Source organism: Lepus europaeus, chromosome 14, assembly GCF_033115175.1.
Source record: "Lepus europaeus isolate LE1 chromosome 14, mLepTim1.pri, whole genome shotgun sequence".
NCBI lineage: Eukaryota > Metazoa > Chordata > Mammalia > Lagomorpha > Leporidae > Lepus > Lepus europaeus.
This window is the reverse complement of record NC_084840.1, coordinates 42,407,542-42,431,197: the sequence shown is the minus strand read 5'-3', so window position 1 is coordinate 42,431,197 and position 23,656 is coordinate 42,407,542. Positions and strand designations below refer to the sequence as shown.

The following is a 23,656-nucleotide window of genomic DNA, read 5'->3' as shown; positions in this document are numbered from 1 at the left end:
GAAGCAATTATTAGTCCACATAACCTAAGCTACAGCTTGGTCCTCAAGATGCAACCCAGTTTGCTCAGATGACTGAATGTTTGAGTTAAAATGTTGGTAACCCACAGTTTAGCTTCTAGACTTCTCCTTCTCCCCTAAATAAAGCCCTCACTCTTCTATGTATTCCTCTCACTAAATAAAAAGCTCAAAAACTTTAAAAAATATGTTGGTAACCAAAAATTCCCTATGATGATCATCTTTACTCCAATTGGCTTGGCTTTGGTGTAATGTTCCCAGCAACATAAAAGAACAATATATCTGGTCAGGATTAAAAATGTTGAAACATTCTTTGGTTATGCTGCAAATGAATTATTTAGAAATGAAACAGTGTAAGTCTATGGGACTGTCATTCTCTTTATTCTAATAGTCTGTTAACTTTGTGTGTGAGCTCTGCATTCTGCTGGCTTGCAAGTGAAGATTTGTCACAAAATCCCAGCGCATAATGGTAATGAGTGCCCGTCCCCAAGCTGAACTGCTACTCAGTGCTGTGGGAGCTGCTTTATGTAAATCACTTCATCTAATCCTCACACCATGCCAGGAGACAGAATTACTCCATTTTACAAAGGAGGAAATTAGAATTTAAGAGATTAAGTTATTTGTTTGCAGTCAAAGGTTTGTGAAAGATACAGTCAGGCTTTGAACCAGATTGGCTGCCTCCCAAATTCATGTTTTCCATAAACGGCCTACCCTGCAACTGTGGCAATTGGTAAAAGTACTCAAGAATATGGAGCAATGCTGGGGATGAGTTTCCTCAGAGGCAAATCATGATTTCTTTACTGTTAAAGTTAGAACTACTCTCCACTTTCATTTTCTCATTTGACACTGCCAGCTTTTTCTTTTACATATATTTATATGTAGTAAAATCCCATTATCTTTCTGCTGATGTTGACAAGTGTCCATCTGTCTTGTTGGCTTAGCATGGCACAATGGTAAAGAATTAGTACAGTTACTGGGAGTATAATGTATATTGCAATATAAGGATAATAAACTTCTATATAACAAAAAATCTCTAGCCCCAAATTATGGCCGCCAATTTATGAAAATTCCTTACCACAGGATTTTTACAAAATGAAAAGATTTGGACTTTTCTTTTTAGGATTGGCATGCTTATTGTGTAGCTCAGTTTAAAAGTTGAGGAACTAAATCACAAAGAAATTAAGTGATTTTCCAAGTAACCTAGCAAGTCTTGAGCAGAAATGGGAAAATAGTCCCCGAATAATTAAAGTTGAAATGTCAATACAACAGTGCCCAAATTGATGTAACAAGGATGAAATAATTCCATTTTTTTCTTGAATTATAATTTTAAAACTACTGGATACTTGGTCTGATTTTATAAATTCTACATCTTTTATATTGCAGTCTATTTTATGACTACTAAATAGTACATTACTATTAATCCTATTTTTTAAAACATAATATTTTCACAACATGGGATAATTAAAAACCTTATGATCATCAATACTGAGTAAATAAAGTCATTCTTATTTTGAAGACCAATATTCAAAGATCAAATTGTCTTAAGTAGCAGACCCAGCATAATATATTGTTCCAAAATTTTTAGCTAAAAAAAAGCATTTTGTTCCTAAGTATGTTCCTAAGTGTATGTATTGAAAAGTTGCATTGTATGCCTTAAAAATGTGCAAATACTACATGTTAATGCAAACATGCAGTTTTTAAATTGTACCTTTATAAGTGTTTTAAATATTTTGATGTAGTTTCTATTGTTCTGCTCTTTATTTAAAATGCAATATGCTTTGAGAGTCAACTGAACTAGCTTTCTAAACAGGTTAGTACATAAGACAAGTCATTTTTTAAAAAACCACATGTATGTACATACATATACATTAACAATCATATATGTATATACACATGCATACATGCATAATATGTGTTTATAATACAGCAAGAACTTTTGAAATCAAGAAATATGTTTAATTATAAGAATTTCCTATATCAACAGACAAGAAAGCAAAGATTGATCTAATTTGAACCACTTATATTTTCTCTTCATTCTTTCATCATTTGACAATATTCACCAACTACTTACTGTATAGGCAATGAGCTTTTTTGGGGGGGATGCATAAATGAGTTCAGCCAGGACCCTTTCCTTCATAAACTCACTCATGAAGTTAGCAAATCTTTGTAAATTCAGTCTGAAAAATGATTTTTAAAACAGTGGTATATGCACAACATAGTGATTTTATTTTTATTTAAATGTTGTGGGGTATTGTCTGAATGTGGAATTCTAGTTCTGCATTTAAATTCATTCAGCACTTTATGAGGCTGTTCCACTATCTGCTGGCTTCCACTATTTTAGATAAAAAGTCATTGTTCTTCCTTCTTTAGAATACCCCCACCCCACCCTGATCATCCAGTTGTACTATTGAGGCTGTTGTTTAATTTTATTTTAGCCATTCTGATAGTTGTGTATTAACACTTCCTTTTGGCTTTAATTTGCATTCTTTAATGATGAACAATTTTCATGCATTATTTTGTCATCAATATGTGCCCTTTAGAGAAGTGTCTGATCATATTCTTTCTGTTTTCTAATAAAAATTACTTGTTTTTCACTGTTCTGAGAATTCTTTAATCTCAGTGATAGTCATTTGGTCAGCCATGTGGTTTGTGAATATTTTTTCCCAGTCCATACCTTTCATCCACTTAACAGGGTTCCTCACAAAGCAAGTTCTTTTTTAATTTTCAAGAAGTCCAGTTTATCCATTTTCCTCCTATCAAGTCTAAGAATTCTTGTTCTATCCCAAGATCCCAATGAATTCCTACTGATTTCTCCTAAAACACCTTTTCATTTGTTTCTATATCAATTTGGAACTAATTTTTGTTTAAATCTGAACTCTTAACTTCAAGTTAATTTTTTTTGCCTTTGAGCTCTAACTTCAAGTAAATGTTATGCCTTTGTATGTCAAGTTGTTCTAATGCCCTGCTGATAAACCTGTTCTTCCTCCATTGGATTGCATTGACCCTTTTGTCAACAAAAATTTGGACATATATGTGTGGATCTTTTTCTGGGTTCCCTAATCTCATCCATCACTCTATATGTCTAACTCTGAACCAATATCACACTCATCCCTACTATAGTCAAGTAGTAAGTCTTAGTATCAGGTGGAGTGATTCTTCACATTCTATTTTTCATCATCAAATAGTGCTAGGTATTTAAAAGCCTATGCCTTTCCACACAAATTTGAAAATAAGGATTTTTTAATGTTTGCACAAAAACCTTGCTAGGGTTTTTCTATGCATCAATTGGGAATGGGAAGAATTGACATCATTACTGTGTTGAGTTTTCTAGTCTGTGAACATGCATACCTCTCTATTTATTTAGGTCTTCTTTGATTGCTTTCACCATTTTTAATTTTCAGCACGTAGGTTCTGTATATTTTCACTAAGTATGTACCTAGGAATTTCATTTTCTTTAGAATGATTATAAATGGTATTGTAATTTTAAATTTTGATTTTCACATGTTCATTGTTAGGATTTAGATATGTGATTAATTTTTGTTGATTGTTCTTGTGTCCTAAGTTCTTGTTGAACTCACTTCTTGGGTCTAAGATTATTTCTGTAGATTCCTTGGCATTTTCACAGAAACTAATGTAATCTGCAACAGTAGCAGTTTTATTTTCTGTACAGGTTACATACTATTTTTCTTACATATTATTAGCAAGAATTCTAATACTGTGCTTACTCAGAGTAGTGGGAAATAAATGTCCTTACCTCATTCCTGGTAGGAAGAAGGCATTTTGTTTTTCATCATTAACTGTGTTGCTCTCAGGTCTCTGTAGATGCTCTTTATCAAGCTGAAAAATTCCTCTTCTATTCCTAGCCGGCTCAGAGTCTTCATCATGAATGTGTGTTGGATTTTGTCACATTGATTTTATGTGCCAGTTGACACTGTGATATTATAATTGCTTAATAAATTATTTTCAAAAATTTTAAAGTTAGAAAGAAAAAATTCTAGTGACATTTCTCAGGACTAATTATGTATTCATAGGTTATTTTAATGATATCTTACTGCAAAATAAATTAAAAGATAATGATAAAATTTCCTCCTCCTAAATCTTTTGTACAGATGCTCCTGGTCTTATGATGTGGTTACCAGGCAGGAAGCCTATCACAAGCTGAAAATAACCTAATACAAAAAGGCATTTAATAGTGATAATCTACCAGACATCCTAACTTAGCAAAGTAGAACACTGCAAAGTGTGAATGGTTCACCCTCATGATTATGTGACTGACTGAGAACTACTGAGAGCTACTATGGTATGACATCACTAGAAAGTGTTGTCCTGCATATCACTAGCCCAGGAATAGGTCAAAATTCAATATCAAAGTGGATTTTCTACTGAACTGATATAACTTTCACACTATTATAAAGTGAAAACATTGTAAAGTGAATTATTTTAAGTTGGAGACCATCTATATGTTATTTGCTCTTTTTCTGACCATAGGTATTAATTAGCTGCTAAATTATCTTTCTTTTAGTGAATTACCTTTTTTTTACTGCTTTAATATTATGCTTCTCAAACATTAGCACACTAAATGCACATTTAAGTTAAATTAAGGTGAGTCTCAAGTTGGGATATTGAAAGTGAATCAAATTGAGAGAAGTTGCTTAAAACAAATACAACAAAAACAAATGCCCAAGTTACAAAAATAATTTTCTTGTATAACATAAATATTATACTTAAAATATTATATATGTTTGGGGTTAGGGAATGGGACAATACATATAATTTATTTTCAGAGAAAGAGAAAACAGGTTCATCTCAAACCCAGTTGACTTTTTTAGGGAATTCATTGCTTTGCAGGCATATACTGCAGCTTTTTTTTTTTTTTTTTTTTTTTTTTTTTTTTTGACAGGCAGAGTGGACAGTAGAGGGAGACAGAGAGAAAGGTCTTCCTTTTGCTGTTGGTTCACCCTCCAATGGCCGCCGCGGTAGGCGCGCTGCGGCCGGCGCACCGGGCTGTTCCGATGGCAGGAGCCAGGTGCTTCTCCTGGTCTCCCATGGGGTGCAGGGCCCAAGAACTTGGGCCATCCTCCACTGCACTCCCTGGCCACAGCAGAGAGCTGGCCTGGAAGAGGGGCAACCGGGACAGGATCGGTGCCCCAACTGGGACTAGAACCTGGTGTGCCGGCGCCGCAAGGCGAAGGATTAGCCTGTTGATCCGCGGCGCCGGCCTATACTGCAGCTTTGAAAATCACAGCAAGCTCTATTCAGAAAAAAGAAGGTCTAAGCCGGCGCCGTGGCTCAACAGGCTAATCCTCCGCCTTGCGGCGCCGGCACACCGGGTTCTAGTCCCGGTCGGGGCACCGATCCTGTCCCGGTTGCCCCTCTTCCAGGCCAGCTCTCTGCTGTGGCCAGGGAGTGCAGTGGAGGATGGCCCAAGTGCTTGGGCCCTGCACCCCATGGGAGACCAGGAGAAGCACCTGGCTCCTGCCATCGGAACAGCGCGGTGCGCCGGCCGCAGCGCGCTACCGCGGCGGCCATTAGAGGGTGAACCAACGGCAAAGGAAGACCTTTCTCTCTGTCTCTCTCTCTCTCATTGTCCACTCTGCCTGTCAAAAATAAAAAAAAAAAAAAAGAAGGTCTAGTCCTGCATCCCAGGGTGGCTGCAATGAAGTTATCTTAATGCACTCCCGTTTCCTGAAGCACCAGCTTTAAGTATGTCTGTGTTACCCTACTGTGCTTTCCTGCAGTCTCCTCCAGCCACAGCCTACAGCCTCAAATGGCTCCTTGGGAAACAGGAAAATGCATACAGTCAGGCGGATCTTTATCTGTAAGTGGAGCTTGCCATCCACCATTGAGGCTGTGGTTGTCCAGAGAAGACAAGGATACCATCCAGAGGGGCTCAAGGAAATGTCAGCCACGTGGAATGTCAGCCACAGAAATGCCATTTCTCAAAATGACCCTAAAAATAAAAAAAAAAAAAAGTGTATCTAACTCAACTAGTCTTCAAGATGTTTTCTCTTAGATAATATAACCATTTCTCCCTTTATCAGATTGGTCCTGGCTTCAGCTGCACTCTGAAATGTAATCATTGGAGAGAAATAGTTTAGGATTCAGTTACTGACTTTTAATTAAGTTAAGTCTTGAACTCCGATCCCTCTGAGTTCCATGGGATTATGCTTCCAATATTTCTTCAGCCAAATCATTTGCTTTCTCTAAAGGCATAAGTCTTTTCTATGAGCTGTTTGTAAGTTAAGGAAGAAGGTTAGTGTGGTCTTTGTCTTCAGACACAGACTGTGTCATTCCACAGTGGCTCTGACACAGCCTGACTGATAAAGCAGATGCTGATGAATGAAAGTTTGGATAGCCAAAAAACGTGCAGTAATGAGGCAGTTGATGGATTTACAGTGCTGAACATGCTAAGGTTAAGATGTCTTACACCAGGAAAAAATGGTAATTTCAAAATACCGATACAGTAAATATATGTTATTTTCTTATGTATGGGATTCTTTTTCATAACCACAAAATATTACATTTCCATTATATCCTGCTAACATTGATATACAGAAATAGTATTGTGGAAATAGCACTTTCTGGGAAAGAACTCTTCTTTTCTCAAAGACATACAGGCTTACAATGCCATTTTGTCATAGGAGGAGTAGAAGCATGGAACAACTATGCTATGTTTAAAGACTCAAGTGGGGAAATTAGAGTGAGTGCTATTTCCTATACCACTCAAATACCTATTCAATCATATCATATTATATATTATATTCACTTCAATTATTTGACTATTTTGGGCAAGATTATGTGATAATGATGTTAGTTCTCCATTGTCTTTATTGTGTGTCTGTTTTACAAGTGTAGCAATGTGCTCTATTACAATTGGATAACTCAAGCTATTTGTGTGTATATTTATGTGCTGTTACTACAGTAATGCTGTATAATAAATCATCCTAGAATCAGTGGATTATAAAGAAAGCATTTATTTTTATCACTTATGGATCTGCAGGCTGACCCACCTATCTGTGTTCCAGGTTGCACACCTAGAGTTCAGGCTTAGATCAGTTCTGATCCATGTGTGTCTACTTTCTCTGTGGACCAGCAGTTACTGGAGGCATGATCTCTTAGTAGATTCCAGAAGTACAAAAAGCCTGATTAAAAAAAATAAATAAAAACAAAAAAAGATGCTCTTTTAAGACCTCTACCTACATCATGATTACTATTACTAATTGTCTAAAGCAAATTTTGCAACCAAGTCTACCATCAAGTAAATGGAAAAATGTGTTCGGTCCATTGTAGTACACATTAAAGAGAATATTGAAGAATTAAGAATCAACCAATCTGCTATTCGGTCTATAACAGCACATGCCAAAAATTTAAGAATTCTTGTTCTGAGGCTCCATAGAATGAGAGTGTGTTTGTCTTATGGAATTATTGTTAGTAGTGGTATTATTACTACTAACAATATTACTAAAAATAGTAGTAGTTAGTAGCAGCAGCAATAGTAGTAGTAATGCTGAATAATAAGTATGTGTAATGGTATTTGCTGTGCCCAAATACAATTTTTATTCTGCTTTACTAACTTGTTAGCAACAATTATTTTTTAAAAAGTGATCAAATGTATAGCTTGAATCTGTTTTACATAACATTTAGTTTTTGAACCTAATATATTAATAGAATAAAGCCCTAGCAGCACCATTTTCCATGTACACAAACCTCTGCCTACTCACTACCCCTTGCTACCTTCAGCCCATAGCGTGGCCATATTCTTTCAACTGACCTCACCTCCTTCAATCCCATACTCTCATATATAAAGTGCTATTGTCAGATAGATTTTCAGATTAAAGTGTATCCTGATACTACTACTCTTCTGATCAAGTAGTCTCACCATTATCCATAAAATAAAAACTAAAACTATAGAATGTAGATTTGAGACTATCCATGGAGCCTATCCTGTTTCCCTCTTCTCCATCATATAAATATTGTTTTCTCAAAAAATATTTATGCTTTCCTTTTCATGTGAAGTAAATTCTTGTCATTTATCCTTTGGTCAGCCTGGAGTTGCCAATCCTAAATCAATTTCTACATGATCTTTCTCTATTTATCCTTCAAAATCAGATCAAATGTCACCTCTTCTTTGGACTATCCTATGTCCTCATACACTGAAAATCTCTCCCTTCCTGTACAAATTACAAGACTTTTCTTGCCTTTTTCATGAAAGCTCTTTCTCCCTAAATTGTGTCATCATTATGTATTCATTACTACTAATGAACTACCAGTCATCTTTTCCCACTTCAAGAGTAAATATACTTCCTTGAATATTAAAACAATATTTAATAAGTAACTTTATCATTCCATTAATGCCCTAAGTAATTGTTCCTTCCTGATGAACATGCCAGTAAGCTCAAATGGTTTCCTTAAGTAGCAGTCAGTCAACACTGGAATAAAGGCTGTTCAGAGTCCAACTTTAGGTTGCAGGCCTGTTTGATATGATCAGAATAATTGGAATATGTAGTACAGCTCTGTGCATTGCTTGGGTTTCAGAATAATTTTGTACTAGATGCTATTTGTGGGTATATCAGGAACTGGGCCTTTGGAAGCATTTTGACTCCAGGGAACTTCTGACTGTGCAAACACTCTATAGTTCTGCCTAACTTAGGAGTTATGGATAGGACATTCTCACCTATTCAATAAGTCAGCTATAATAAAAGCCACTTTGTATATTTCTTATTCATTGGATTTGTAGGGATAGTTGATAAGAGTTGCTATGGTTTGCATTTCCTGCTAAGATCTCAGTATAAAAACCTTTGTACCTCCTAATCATGAAGAAATCCTTTCACTGTTGGCAGATAAATAATTAGAATGAGACAGATAAATGGAAAGCTATAGGCAGTGCAGTTTAGCTTTTGTAATGACCCATATTTGTGTTCATATAAGCTTTATGAACATTGCTCTGCAGACTTATTTAATCTCTATTCCAACCGGGACTATTTTGAGCTTAATTCATCCTCACTGTTTCTTTCAGAATTGTTCGTAAGATTTTCTTTTTTATATTCTTCCTATATCATTTCTGAGGCATCTGCTTAGGCCATGGAGTATTAAAAAAACCTAAATCCTGTGTTTTGAGGATTTTGTCCTATATGTTTTTTTTTTTGACAGGCAGAATTAGACAGTGAGAGAGAGAGACAGAGAGAAAGGTCTTCCTTCCGTTGGTTCACTCCCCAAATGGCCGCTATGGCCGGCACTCTGCGCGATCCGAAGCCAAGAGCCAGGTGCTTCTTTCTGGTCTCCCATGTGGGTGCAGGGACCAAGCACTTGGACCATCTTCCACTGCCTTCCCGGGCCACAGCAGAGAGCTGGACTGGAAGAGGAGCAACCGGAACAGAATCTGGCGCCTAGCCGGGACTAGAACCTGGGGTGCCGGTGCCTCAGGCAGAGGATTAGCCTATTGAGCTGTGGCACCAGCCTGTCCTATATTTTTTATAGTAGATCATTTAGTCATCTTGAGAACATGCTTTATCTCTGGTATTTTTATTTTTAATTACACAGTTTTTACTGTGTAGTAGGCAATCTTTCTCCAATAAAGTTCTTCATTGGTGCTCCCCCCCTCATTTTTTTGGAATAGAAAAAATCAAATATAGACTGTGAATCAAATGGAATCAAATAGTATTAAATGTCTCCTAACCCTTCCTATCACATTATTTAACTTTAAAAATGGTTGGTAATCAATTTTCTGGGTGTGTGAGATAAATTCTTCATAAATCAGTTTTCAGTCTGATAGTGCTCATAAAAGCAAAACATAAAAACAAAGCACATTCCTATTTTCTACCAGTGTTATTATGCAAAATGCTTGATTTTGTATAAAACTGGTTTTTTCAAGATTGGTAAAACATTCAGCAAATCACAACAGTTCCATGAACCCACTGAGAACCAACTGTGATTACTGACCTTTCTAAATAAGTATATGTAAGTGAGAAGGAAGCAACTTAAGGGTTGGTGACGGGAGCAGGATATCTTGAGGGAACTGAGGCAAGTAGAAGTAGCACCTGCATAAGCCCACAGAAGCTCAATGAAGGATCTGATGATGCTTGTAAAAGTGGGACAGCAATAGAAACTATGCTCTTTTTTGAAGCCCTCCATATAAAGTTTAATGTCTGGTTTATTTGTTCTGCATAGTGATATGTCTGTTTTAATGCAGGGCCGCAGCAAGGATGTGGTGGTTACCTAACAGGTGCCAATAATACATTTGCCTCTCCTGATTCCGATTCCAATGGAAGATATGACAAGTTTTTAAACTGCATATGGTTCATAACTGCACCTGCAAACAAACTAATTAAATTAACCTTCAATACATTTGTTTTGGAGGCAGCATCTCCTAGACAAGGATGTGTTTATGACTATGTAAAGGTAAGTCTGTTTCCTAACAGAATCTACTAATCACAGATTTTATTATAAAATATTCCAGTGCATATCAGATAGGAAGTTTTGAAGATTCTTAGTGCTGCTGCTTTTTACAATGACCTATTCTTCAATAATGCAGCTTTCAATATTGTAGATGCTATATCCTCTTATCAAGTTAATCTCTACTACATATGACTCAAAAGTTTGGGGGTGGCTACTAACATTAGCTCTAAGACTTATTCCATCTTCACTGGTGAACTGTCAAGAGATTATCTTTGGGAAGATGCTTGTGTGGAAAGGGCTACTCAAAGGACCTTGGAAAAACTCTAAAATAAATAACAATGTTATGAAAATAATAACTTATTTGTTTCTTAACTTTTAGATTTATTTCTTCTATTACCTTTAGATATGAAGATATCTAGTTCTGAAGTCCTATTAGATGTAAACCAAGGAACTTGTCTGTTCAATTTTTTATGATTCTTTAATATTAAATGATTATATCTATCTATATTAATTCAGATTATAAATTTTAAGTGTCATCAGTAAATATTTACTACTGCACTGTCAGGGAAAAAATAAGTATGGCAAGATTTGTGCCTGTGAGGAACTCAAGTCTGATTGAAAAATTAAGGGTTGACACATGCAAATTGGCAATAAAAAGTCCAGGGTAAACATTTAATGGTAACTAATGTGTTAGATACTTGCATTAAACTTGAAGCAGTGTGGAAGTTTAAAAGTGAGGAAAATTAATGATAATTTGATGTGAAAAAGGAAAATTTCATAGAATGAGGATCAATTTAAGTCAGGAGAGAATTCTAGTCAAGATGAACATTAAAAAGGATGTAGAAGTTGGAATGCGCATATTATTGAAAGAGTGAAGAAGTTGACATAAAGCAGGATATTGCTAAAGAGCAGTGAGAAATAAGTAGAGAAATACTTGGATTCCAAAGGATCTTGAAGTCAAACTAATGAATTTAAATTTTATTCAGCTGAAATTAAGAAGTGATTGAATGTTTTTCAATTACTGAGAACAGAATTTAAGGAAGAGTAATCAGGAATCTGCTCAGGGTGGATTGGAGGGAGAAGACACAAAGAGCTCCAGGAAGAGGTCCTTTTCAGATGAGCAGACCCTAGAATCAGGCAGGGTAGCCATTGTAGATGTGACAAGATGTGTGCAAGAAAAAATTTTAAGCTCTAGGATTGTCTTAAATTGTAAAGAAATTGGGTTTAAAATGAAAATAAAGAAATATCGTAGATGGGATTCACATTTGAGTACAAAATTATATACTTGTATTTTTACTATGACAAGCACTAAGTTTAGGAGACCAGAAAAAATGTCAATAATAATAGGACACCATGATTTTCTAAGAGATTAGCAAAATTTTTGTGATCACAAGACAAATGAGATAAAAGTAGGCAGAAAATGGACCATGGAAGTGTGGCCCAGTAAGAAGACAGCACCACGAAGAGGGAGGAAATGTCAAAGAGTATTACTGAAGTCAGGGGGAAGCAAGCCCTCTCACAGGGAGGCAGCAGGGACCAAGAGAGCTGTGCTCTCACTCACCGCAGAGTCTTGACAAAGCTGGGAAGATTGGAGGAGTGTAGTATCACTGAAGTCAAGGAGGAAGCTACTTTTACAAAAGTTGTGTGGTCAGTGCTATTAAATTACAAATTAGAAGTCAAGAAAGTTCAAGTTGAAAAACAAATTCATTCCTTTGGATGACAACCATTTTAATAAAGTACTGAGATGGAAGCCAGATTAAAGGGAGTTCATGAAAGATGAGAGATAACAAGGAATGTCAATTCAGGTTGAATTCTTTTCTAGAGTGAGACCAAAATGGCCAGAGCAGCCCTAATGCTGATACTTAAGACTGTGCAAGAACCCTGCTTTTACAAAATGGTGTGCTTTTACAGACAGACACTTTGTGTACTCACATTGAATTTTGCTGCTGGATAAATTTCCTAATCTGCCTGATTTCTCATCCCTTCATCTATTAAAACATTAAATAATGGTAATTATGTAAAGCTGTTTTTAGGACAAAAATAACACATTTTAGCATGTTCAGCATTGTACCTTATTTATAACTTAAAACAAATTTACTCCTTTCCCTTTGAGTAAATCTAATATACATGGAAGCTATGGAATTATCTCTTCTTAAGATATTAAAAATATATCAATTTGTGTATGAATTATTACAAATACCAGTTATATCCTCCAAATTATTGTGGTGTCCCCCAAACACCATATTTGAGTAAAACACCCCTAGAGGGTGGTGATAACCTCACTAAGAACCTCTCTTAACCCACTGGATTAAACCATTCATGCTGTAGTTAGCAACTGGGAAAAGAGGGACTGTCCACCTTCAGGAAGAGGATCAGCACTCGTAGACATCAGATTCCTATCTTTCTGAGGTAGTCCCTTCATTCATTCACTTATTCATTCAGTTCTCATTTAGTAAGTGTTCTCTTGAGTACCTTCTTCTTTCCCCATATTGCTCCAAGCACTGTCAAAGAGTATCAAGGCTTAAAAACAATGCTACGGTGAAAGTCCCTGTACTTGCAGAGCTGATTCTAAGTATCGCCTCTTTGTGTCTCTTCCTGAGACCACTGAGATTAGTCTCATGTTTTGAAATGAGTCAGAGTTCAGCCCCCATCTCCTTCCCACACCAAATTATGCTCTAACTGTTGTTCAGCAAACCCTATCAGAGGTTCTGCAATAAGATCAAAGAATTCATGCAGACAGATACTCTAGGATACAACATAGAGACATTCCAAGCGAAAATATAAAAATCTGGGGCCCGGCGCTGTGGCTCACTTGGTAATCCTCCACCTGTGGCACCAGCATCCCATATGGGCGCCGGGTTCTAGTCCCAGTTGCTCCTCTTCCAGTCCAGCTCTCTGCTGTGGCCCAGGAAGGCAGTGGAGGATGGCCCAGGTGTTTGGGCCCCTGCACCCGCATGGGAGACCAGGAGGGGGCACCTGGCACCTGGCTTCAGATCGGTGCAGCACCAGCCATGGCGGCCATTGTGGAGTGAACCAACGGAAGGAAGACCTTTCTCTCTGTCTCTCTCTCTGACTGTCTGTAACTCTACCTGTCAAATAAAAAATAAAAATATAAAAATCTTATCAAAGTTCCCAGGAAAATTTTAAAAGATAAACTCCTGGGGCAGACATTTGGCTCAGCAGTTGAGACGTGGCTTGGGACACCTGCATCCCAATTTGGAGTGTCTGGTTTGACCCTTGGCTCTCTGCTTTCAATCCAGCTTCTGCTGATGATACCCTGGGAGTCATCAGAATAAGGCTCATGTAATTGTGTCTCTGCCTATCACATGGGATATCTAGCTGGGGTTCTGGGCTCCTGGTTTCCTCCTGGCTTGGCTATGGCTGTTGTGGACATCTGGGAAATGACTCAATGGGATGGAAGATCTCTCTGTCCCTGTCTCTCTGCCTTTCATATAAAATGAAAATACATAAAAATAATTTTTAATAAAAATAATTTTAAAAGATAAAGACCTAAGGATATTACACCTAAAGTACTAAGTTAAAATTTTTTTTTTTTTTGAGATTTACTTATTTATTTGAAAGCCAGAGTTACACAGAGAGAAGAAGAGACAGAGAGAGAGAAACAGAGAGAGAGGTCTTCCATCCATTGGTTCACTCCCCAGTTGACCCCAATGGCCGGACTACGCCATTCCAAAGCCAGGAGTCAGGAGCTTATGGGTCTCCCACGCGGGTGTAGGGGCCCAAAGCCTTGGGCCATCTTCTACTGCTTTCCCGGGCCATAGTAGAGAGCTGGACTGGAAGTGGAGCAGCCAGGTCTTGAACAGCATCCATATGGGATGCTGGCACTGCAGGCGGCAACGGCTTTACCTGCTACACTACAGTGACAGCCCCATAAGCTAAATTAGAAAATGATTAAAATCCAATGTAAAGTCTATTGATTTTGTTGATTAAAAATTCATAGAAATTAAAATCCAAAATGTTATTCCTCTTGTTTCTTTAACGTCTCAAATTGATGACCCTTACATAATTCCTTCAGGATCTTTAGATTCTAATACTATTAAAGAGTTACTTTTAAAATTTTCTTACAGTATCTTTTTAAATTTTTAAAACATTAAAAAGATTTTATTAACAGCAATTGTGCATATTTATCCTGTATAGCATCGCATTTCAGTACATGTATACAGTGTATGCTGATCAAAACAGGGTAATTAAGATTTTCCTCTCTTTGTAACTTCTTTGAAATTGGAGCCTCGGAGCTCCTCTCTTCTATTTGCTTGGAAAGCATACAAGAGGTTGTCGTGAACCATAGTCATTCCACTGTGTCATTCCACTGCTATCTAACTCTGATTTGGTACCTGTTGGCCGACCCCTTCGTATCTCACTCATCCTTCCCAGGTTCTAGTAATGAGTTTTTCTAGATTCCACATATGAGAAAGAACATGTGATGTTTGTTTTTCTGGGTCTGGCTTATTCACTTACCATGATGTCTTCCAGTGTCATCCATCTTGCTGCAAATGACAAGGTTTTATTCATTTTTTTTATAGCTGAACAGTACACATTTTCTGCTAGAGTTTTAAAAGTTAAGAAAACACAAAATTCTTCTTAGCACTTATCTGTATTTTAAAGACTTAGGACACAATGCAAATTCCAGCCCTAAAGCAGGATTCCCATGAAACATAGTCTCCCAATGTGGCTGCATAGGATTGTTCCAGTCCTGAGAGCACCGTTTATATTATATTATAATTTATATTTATATTATATATTTTATAGAGTACTATCCATTTATATCCTATTTATTCTATATTATATCCTAGTCTATATTCATATATTTATGTGTATAAATATTTATATATTATATTTCTATTAATATATCTATGTATCTCAATATTTATGTATTACATATGCATTTATTTTATATAAATATGTTCATATATTCCTACATCTATATTATATAAATATTAATATTACTTTTATATTTTATATACTTATTTTTATATGTAAATATTATATTTTTATTTATATTATATATAAAATTCTACCTTTATAGCCTATTTATCCTATAGTCTATCCTAGTCTGTCTGTATATATGATTATACCTTGTACAAGGCACCACCTTGGACATGCAGAACAACTCCACAAAAGTCCATGGTGTAGATTTAGTGTTAGCAGACAATGGAAGATCAGATGAAGAAGATCTTTATTAGGACCGCACAGGAGTCAAGGAGCCTATGGCAGCTCTCCAAAGGGTACAGCTGTCCTTCTCAACTCGGGTGAGATCTCATTGGGACAGGCAATGAACAAATGCAACATCTACCTGGGACTCACATGTGTGTAGTTTCCTCCCATGCAGTGTCTTCTCCCTCATACCTTCCTTCATGTTTGCAGTTATCTGTTCACAACCCAGATCAGTTCCTCTAACTCTTGAAGGATGGGGTCTCAACTCCATAACATTAAGCAGATGGTCTCTTACAGCCGTGTCCAATGGGCTCTATAACTTCTGTTCTCTCTCTCCCAGAGAGCTGGGAGTTGTTGGCACACACCACGCATTTCGTGCTGTATGACCTTTACCTCCTGTCCATCTGGCTGGCATGCTCTTTCTGTTTTGTAGGTCTGTAGGCCTGCAGGTCTGGAAGGTCTCCATTTTTATGGACCAACTCAAGTGTCTGTGATTCCATCATCTGGGTTGCCTGGAAACACTTCCATTCTTTTATTGTAGCCCTTTTCTCTCCTATTTTATATATCACTCACATACATACCATAAATATGAATAATTGTATACATCTGCATGTGTACTTCTATATGTATACTACTGTACTATAGACATACAAATACAGTATTCATATGTATGTACACCAATACACATATGGGGCTTTCAAAAAGTTTATGGAAATGTGTACTATAAAAATACTATGCATGGGTTTTAAAAGTTACTTGTACCAAATAAATGTGTCTTTTCTCATCATGTTTCCATGAGCTTTTTGACATCCCCTTGGCTAAGAATTCATGGATGATTCCTTTCATTGTTTCATGAGCACTTTGAAAGTTCAGAAAGTGCTTTTATACAACCTTGTAGGCATAGGACTTAGCATAGAGATCTGGCTCATAGTTGCACAGAATAAAAATGCTTGCTAATATGAATGTGATCCTAAGGACAGTAGTGATTATAATGAAATTTTAACGTGTTTACCAGAGAGAGTATATTACTTCAATCTTGGCAAATGCACTCCTCTGTAAAATGAGGGGTTAGATTTCAGATCCCCTGAGTCTCTTCCGACTGTAAATGTACTAAGATCGTGTTTCAGTAAGAAACATGGTGCCATCTAGTGGTAAATTTGTTCTTTGGAAATGACTGTTTTTGACCATTTCTGTTTTACCTAGATCTAGCGTGTTAAAACATTGTCTGTGATTAGGGTCATTCTGAGGTCTCTGATACACTGCAGTTCTGTTATGAATTCAATGTTTGAAGCTACACCGACATAGATTTTGGAAATACAATGAAGCCTCCTCAGATGGAAAGAAATATTAATTTTCTAGTAATATGTTTGAGAGAAATCCAAGCCCCTCCTATTTCAACAGGTGTTTGAAGGTTGTGATGGATGGAAATGCTCTGGGTGCTGGTAACACCACAGTTAAAGGGTCAAAGACTTCCCATTCATAGGGTTTACATTCTTTTTGGGAGAGAGACCAGAAAAGGCAAATGTATCAATAAATAGGATACATTTTAATGATGATAAAATAATAAAGCAAATGACTTTGGGGAGGACAACATTGGATAGGGTTGGCCTCTCTGAGGAGACGACTTGAGTTGAGCTCCTATGACAAGGAACTGTCAGTCACTGGAGAACTGAGAAAAGCTGCCCCTGGCAAGTGCAGAGGCCCTGGGCAGGGACACCTGCTAGGATGCAGGGCTTGAAGGAAGCAGTGCGGGGGAAGCCTGAGAGCAGGCACAAGCAGACCAGGTGGGGTCTGCACACTATAGTAATGACTGGTGAAGTGTACCCGCTGGAGCCTTCCAGGCAGAACAGGTGCATCATTGCATTTTAATTTGCTAACACTCACAGCTGGGGGAGAATACGATGGGCCCTGTGTAATCAGATCCATGTAGACAATGTCACCACGAGAAAGGTGAAGGGGTAGCAATGGAGCTGGAGCCTTCTGGGATATGTTAGGGAGGAAGACTAGAGTGGATGACAGTAGAATAGAGACAGAGAAGAAGGGAGAGAGAGGGAGAGGCAAGGAGAGGAGAATCAGTGATTGGCATGTTAGACTTCAGTCATTTCTTGAGATAAAAAAGACTTGGGGAGAATAGTTTTAAGAGGGTGGTGCTGTGGTTGGCTGTTTCTCCCAGGTTCATGCATGTGTTTAATCCTACAATTCATACATTGTTGATACACGAAGGTGGGGTCTTTGGGAGGTAATTTGGGTTTGGACCCGTGATGGGATTAGTGGCTTTGTAAGAAGAGAGATGTGAGCCAGCACGTTCCCCTCCTCACCATGTGATGCCTCTTGCCATCCCACAAGGCTGTGGGGAACAGGGGTCTCACCAGAGGCTGACACCTTGATATTGAACTTCCTGGCCCCCCAAAACTGTGACATTCTATTGTAGGAATGCAAAATAGACTGAGAGAGGTGGGTGGTGGAAAAGGGGGGTCTGAGCACCTAATCATTTATTAGATATTTATTGAGTGCCCTGTTTGTGCCAGACACTTCTAAAACCTAGGAACATAGCAAAATCTTTGCTTCCATGGAACTTGCATTCTCTTCAGTGAGGAAGACAATAAAATAAATTAAATATAAAATAAGTAGTATAAACTAGTAAATATATAGTATGTAGAAGGTAATACAGCAAGAAAAGAGATTGGAACTTCTGGGAGAGTTTAAGCAAGGGAAAACGTTCCTGACTCTGCTAATTGAAAGAATGTTAGAGAGCAAACTCTGTAGCTATCCAGGGGAAGAGGGTTCTAGGCAAAGGGAACAACAAATTCAATAGCTAGGAACCAGAGTGCACCTTTTTTGCTCAAAGGAGCATTGTGAACGAAGTGAAGATAATAAGAGATGAAACCAGAAAGGTCAAGGTTAAAGAGGAGTGCAGATGCTATTAGGCCCTGAAGGTTTTTGTCGTGGCTTTGGCTTTTATAGAGAGTACATTGGAAGCAGGTAGACAGATATTTAGCAGAGAAGTAGCTTGGTCAGACTTCATTTGAATAGCATCTCCAGCTGAAATTTTAAGAACAGGAGAGGCCAGTGCCGCAGCTCACTAGGCTAATCCTCCGCCTGCGGCGCCGGGGTTCTAGTCCTGGTTGGGGCACCGGTTCTGTCCTGGTTGCTCCTCTTCCAGTCCAGCTCTCTGTGGCCTGGGAAGGCAGTGGAGGATAGCCCAAGTGCTTTGGGCCCTGCACCCGCATGGGAGACCAGGAGTGGCAGCCATTTGGGGGGGTGATCCAACAGAAGGAAGACCTTTCTCTCTGTCTCTCTCTCACTGTCTAACACTGCCTGTCCGGGGGGGGGTGGGGGGGGGGAGGAACAGGAGAAAGAGAAATGGGCAGAATGAGGGAGCTCCATTAGGAGATTGCAGTGATAATCCAAGCAAGAGATCAGAGTGGCTTGGAAAAAATGTTAGGCTTCATACCAGATTTTTACTGAAAATCATTACAAGAGAATCAGATCACTTTCAACTCTGTTTCTGAATAAAGACTGGTTCTATGAATACCAATGTGAAGATTCTTATTCATGACCTATGGTGACTTTGCATCCAATTTAGTGTAAAATATGCAACTTCTTTGTGAATGATGGAGCAGTAATCAGTTGTTTTTCTTTTCAGTTGTATGATGGGGAGAGTGAAAATGCCAACTTGGCTGGAACATTTTGTGGTTCCACTCTACCTGCTCTTTTTATCTCATCTGGTAACTTCCTTACAGTTCAATTTGTCACTGACTTAACTTTAGAAAGGACAGGATTTAATGCTACATATACTTTCATGGATGGTGAGTAAATTGACTTTTATATATTATGAAACATAGGTGTATTTATGTACTAAATAGAATATCATGCTTATTATATCTGAACTCAATGTTAATTACCAAATTCAATGTTGATTACTTTCTAAGTGAATTACTAGAGACTAGGCTATTTATCCTGCATTTACTCTGTGGTTCAAATTTGGTATAATCGATATATACTCCAAATTCTTAATAGAATGATGTCAACATAGCTCATTTGGTTGTGATGGTAGAGGAGGTGGAAATTTTCAGGTTGTGTTTGTGATGACACACGAGTAAAACATCTCTTACATTGTTCTTTTTCTTCTTCAGTGCCTTGTGGTGGAACACACAATGCAACTTGGACCCCACAAAATATTTCTGCATCCATTCTATCAAGCCCCAGTGTCTCATTGTCCATCTGTACTTGGGTCATTGAAGCTCCCCTACACCAGCATATCCAGATAACTGTGTGGGACTTACAAATGAACTCGCAAGACTGTACACAGAATTATTTAGAGTTTCAGGACTCATCAGAGGTAACAATTATTGGAAGGTTGGCAATCATATCTAGTGAACTTTTTCACCGGGATTTGCAAAACCATTTAAAGCAATGAATATACTATTAAATAAATTCTCAAAATTTCTTCCTGCTTAATGTGTTTTTCATGCTTATATAAAGCCTTCTGTTCAGGCATGTTAAGAAACTTGAACTTGGTCCTGTCAGTCATGAGCTTTCATGATTTCATGTGGCTAAGAATCATCAGGGTGTCTTGTTAGAAAGACATACCATGGGCCCAAATTCAGAGGCAGATTCATTCACATGGCACCCATTAATCTGAATTTTTTATGAATGTCTCTATATGTCCATGCACCATTCTTGGAGAAACATTTATGTAGTTAATGGGACCTATGTATAGATAGGATGAATTGAGGGATCAATTCAGAACACAGGAAGTCAGCTAAAAGATCATTTGGCACCAGTCCAGCAGCACTAGATTTATAGTAATATAATAGAGGAAGGGAAAAAAGACTTTTGGTTTTAAAATACAAAAGGCTGAGTCTTAATTTTCCATGTGATAAGACAGTGAAGAGACAATTAAGACTTAACAGTGTGATGTTGACAGAAGGCTCAAAGTTATGGGCATCATTCTCTTATGGGTAGGTATTAAAATAATGAAAATAATGATGTTATCCAGGGAAAATATATAAAATAAGGGACTATGAACTTGAGAATGGATACCCGAGAACATTGGGTGAGAACATCTGGGAATACCTTGACTGTCTCTATAGCGTGGGAATCAACCAGCCTTCCCCAGTTTCTCTCAAGAATGACGTGTTCAAACCCCTAAGTGTTGGCAATAATGAAATCCCACCTGTCACATTCTCAGTTTTGAAGGTCCTCCTCATTATAAACCTGAGGTCTCCTAGTTCTCACATGTGTCTTAGTGGGAGAGAAAAGTCGAGTTTCTCTGACCCCCATAGGAGATGTTCAAAATATGCTGGCTGCTGAGTAGACTTTGAACTTGCTGAGTTTTGTGCAAAGCCTAGGTACTGATATGAGTCCTAAACTCCCACAGCAGTCAAGATATTGGGCTATCCTCATTCTACTGATAGTGATTTTTAGAACAAAATTCTAATTCCCCAGTGGTATTCTCACTGGAAGGGCTTCCAACCAAGAGGAACAAGACCCTTTGGAATAAAGGTCTTTCAATTCATGAAGCTGAGGTGTTGGGAACTGGGGCAGACCAGTCATCCAGGTATGGAAATGTGATTTTCAGGCACAGGGTAAATTTGGAACAAACCAGCAGCTAGACTGGCGCCAAATGAGACACAATATTTGTCTAAGTTTTGCACAGTATTTGTCGTGACTGAATAATAGCTTTCAACCAAATACATAAAGAAAATATTTCTACCTTGGAAGGAAGGAGGAAAGACAAAAAATTGACTGAAGGGTTGAGAGAAAATGGAACTCTCAAGGAAACCAAGGGTAAAACAAAAAGCCCTGGTTAGAAGATCATGACAAGATTATGTCATGGGGGCCATTAGAGGGATGTGAGGTGGGTAATTGGCATTGAGTAGGTAAACACAGAAAGGAGAGATGACTGCCACTGGTGCTGGGGTGTCCAGAATCAGGACATTTAGTGAGCTGAATATAAAACCACTGAAACAGGCAAAGGATCAGAGGATCAGGAGTGCAGAAGATGACTATGATCTACAACATCCCAAGTCTTTAATAAATGAAGGGAAGTGACCAGGAGGAAAGTAAGAATGAAGAGAAAGGCAAGAGAATATTTTCTTTGGCCAGATATAGAGACCCTGAAGGGAAGACCAACTTTGAGGTGAGATGGAGGCAGCAGTGAGGAACATGGAGAAACCTCTCCACTCCCCACTCTCCCCCAACACTTTTACTCAATGAATTTTGAAACATGGGGAAAACATAACTTCAGTCAGGAGGCTGGAGAAAAATCAGTTTTTACTGAAAGCCACAAAGTGGAAGGGTGGAGGTTGTGTACAAGCAGGGTTAACAGTGCAATTCAAGTTCATAGGCTAGAGCAGACACAGGAGGAGACATTGGGTTGGGCTCGGGTAGAAGCACAGGTCAGTAACAGGAGTCTGTAGGCAAGAATGTGCATGGGCCTTCAGTAGGTGCCCAAGAACTACAGGTGTTAAAAACAGCCATGACTGAGAGGCTGCAGATGTAATAACTTAAGTACAAGTTGTTCTTATGCAAGAACTGAGAGGCATCCAACTGCGTGTACACCACACATCATATTCTTGAGAGAGATGAGGCTGCTCAAGGGTTACAGAGGGAACAGGGAGCTCACTCTAGTCTGTCTTGAGGGATTCAGAGTGCTGCCAGGAGCTCTATTCAGATTTGCAAAGGGCTAGATCAAGGGGATCCATGTAGGGTTATTCAAGGAGCTCAAGACGATGGAGCAAGCCACAGTAGGAAAACTGCAGTGAACTCCAACAGCTTGGTTGTACTCAGAGTAAGGGTGAAGGCTTTAGCCATGAAGTGGTGTGAATAAGAAGGTCTTGTTTTCAGTAGGGCAGTATCTGTTTCTCATGGTTTTGTGAGACATTGGTCAATCCCAAAGCTAATGAGTGTTGTTGGAGAGTGCTTCAAACTCTAGAGTTGGTTTCCGTGGCTACACATTTAAGCCATACTTTGATATGCAGTTTCCTTCTGTTACTTGCCTGTTCTCTTATGCAATTGAATCTAATGCGATTTGGCTTCCATTTCATTTCAGAGTCGTGGAAACCTGAAACATCGGTTCTGTGGCACAAATGCTTCAGCTGTGCCTGTGTTCTACTCTTCTACGAGTACTGCAGTCGTCATTTTCAAATCTGAAGTTTTAAATGGAAACTCTAGAGTAGGGATCACCTATCAGATTGCAGGTGAGCCCTGAAGCTTCATGTTATTCAAGAAAAATTGACTCATTGTGGTTTTTCCAAAGTTGGCTCCTGTGAGTAAATTAGGGGTTGGTAACATAAACTACAAACAGATGAGGTAAACTCTTAATGAGAATCCAGGCCCAATGTAGCAAAGTGCTGAACTGGTTTCTGAAGAGGTAACAAGACTATAGTGCTAGCTAAAATGCTTAGAAAGTTACCATACCCTTCAAAGTCTATGGTTAATTTTAAATATACCAATTGTTTTATTGCTTGTGCACTTGATCACTACAGGAATCACTATGTATATTTTTACAAAAACTTTATCAAGATATAATTTCCATATCATACAATTTGCTGATCTAAAGTTTATAATTTGATATTTTTAATATATTCACAAAGTTGAATTTTTTAAAGTAGTTTGAAGGAGTTGTTTGCTTACTTTGAGAATTGTATTCTGAGAACATTTTATTTATGTTTATTTTCAACTTAAATTTAAGTTGTTTTTGGTGAAAACAAGCAACAAAAATACTTCTGATTTTGTTACCAAAAAAAAAAAAATGGTCAGGAGCAGGGATTTGCCAGCTCTGTCAGAACAAATTCACAAAAGGAAATCCTCCTGAAAGTCCTGTCTTGGAGGTGTGGCCTTTATGTCCGAAAGAGTCTGAGTGTCAGCCATCTCCACCTCCATGTGATCAGAAAGTTCAAAGCATGCCATGATCTTCATCTTCAAAGGAGCGTGCTCACAGCCCATTCTTCATATGGCAGAGTTTTGTGTTAACAGGTCACTGCACTGCACTTGCTTTGTGCAACTCACTTCACCTCTTTGGGCCTCAGTTCTCTGAGAGGGAACCAAAGAGGCTGATTCACTT

General features: G+C 38.1%; 1 protein-coding gene across 1 annotated transcript in view; it reads left to right on the top strand.

Annotated features, from left to right (window-relative positions):
* The window catches only part of CUBN (cubilin), a 306,947-nt gene that overhangs the window by 271,428 nt on the left and 11,863 nt on the right, over positions 1–23,656 (top strand). The window contains exons 60-63 of the mRNA XM_062210514.1: positions 10,205–10,413; positions 19,232–19,394; positions 19,722–19,927; positions 22,643–22,790. Coding sequence (XP_062066498.1) covers positions 10,205–10,413; positions 19,232–19,394; positions 19,722–19,927; positions 22,643–22,790 — 726 coding nt within the window. The remainder of the gene's footprint in view (positions 1–10,204; positions 10,414–19,231; positions 19,395–19,721; positions 19,928–22,642; positions 22,791–23,656) is intronic.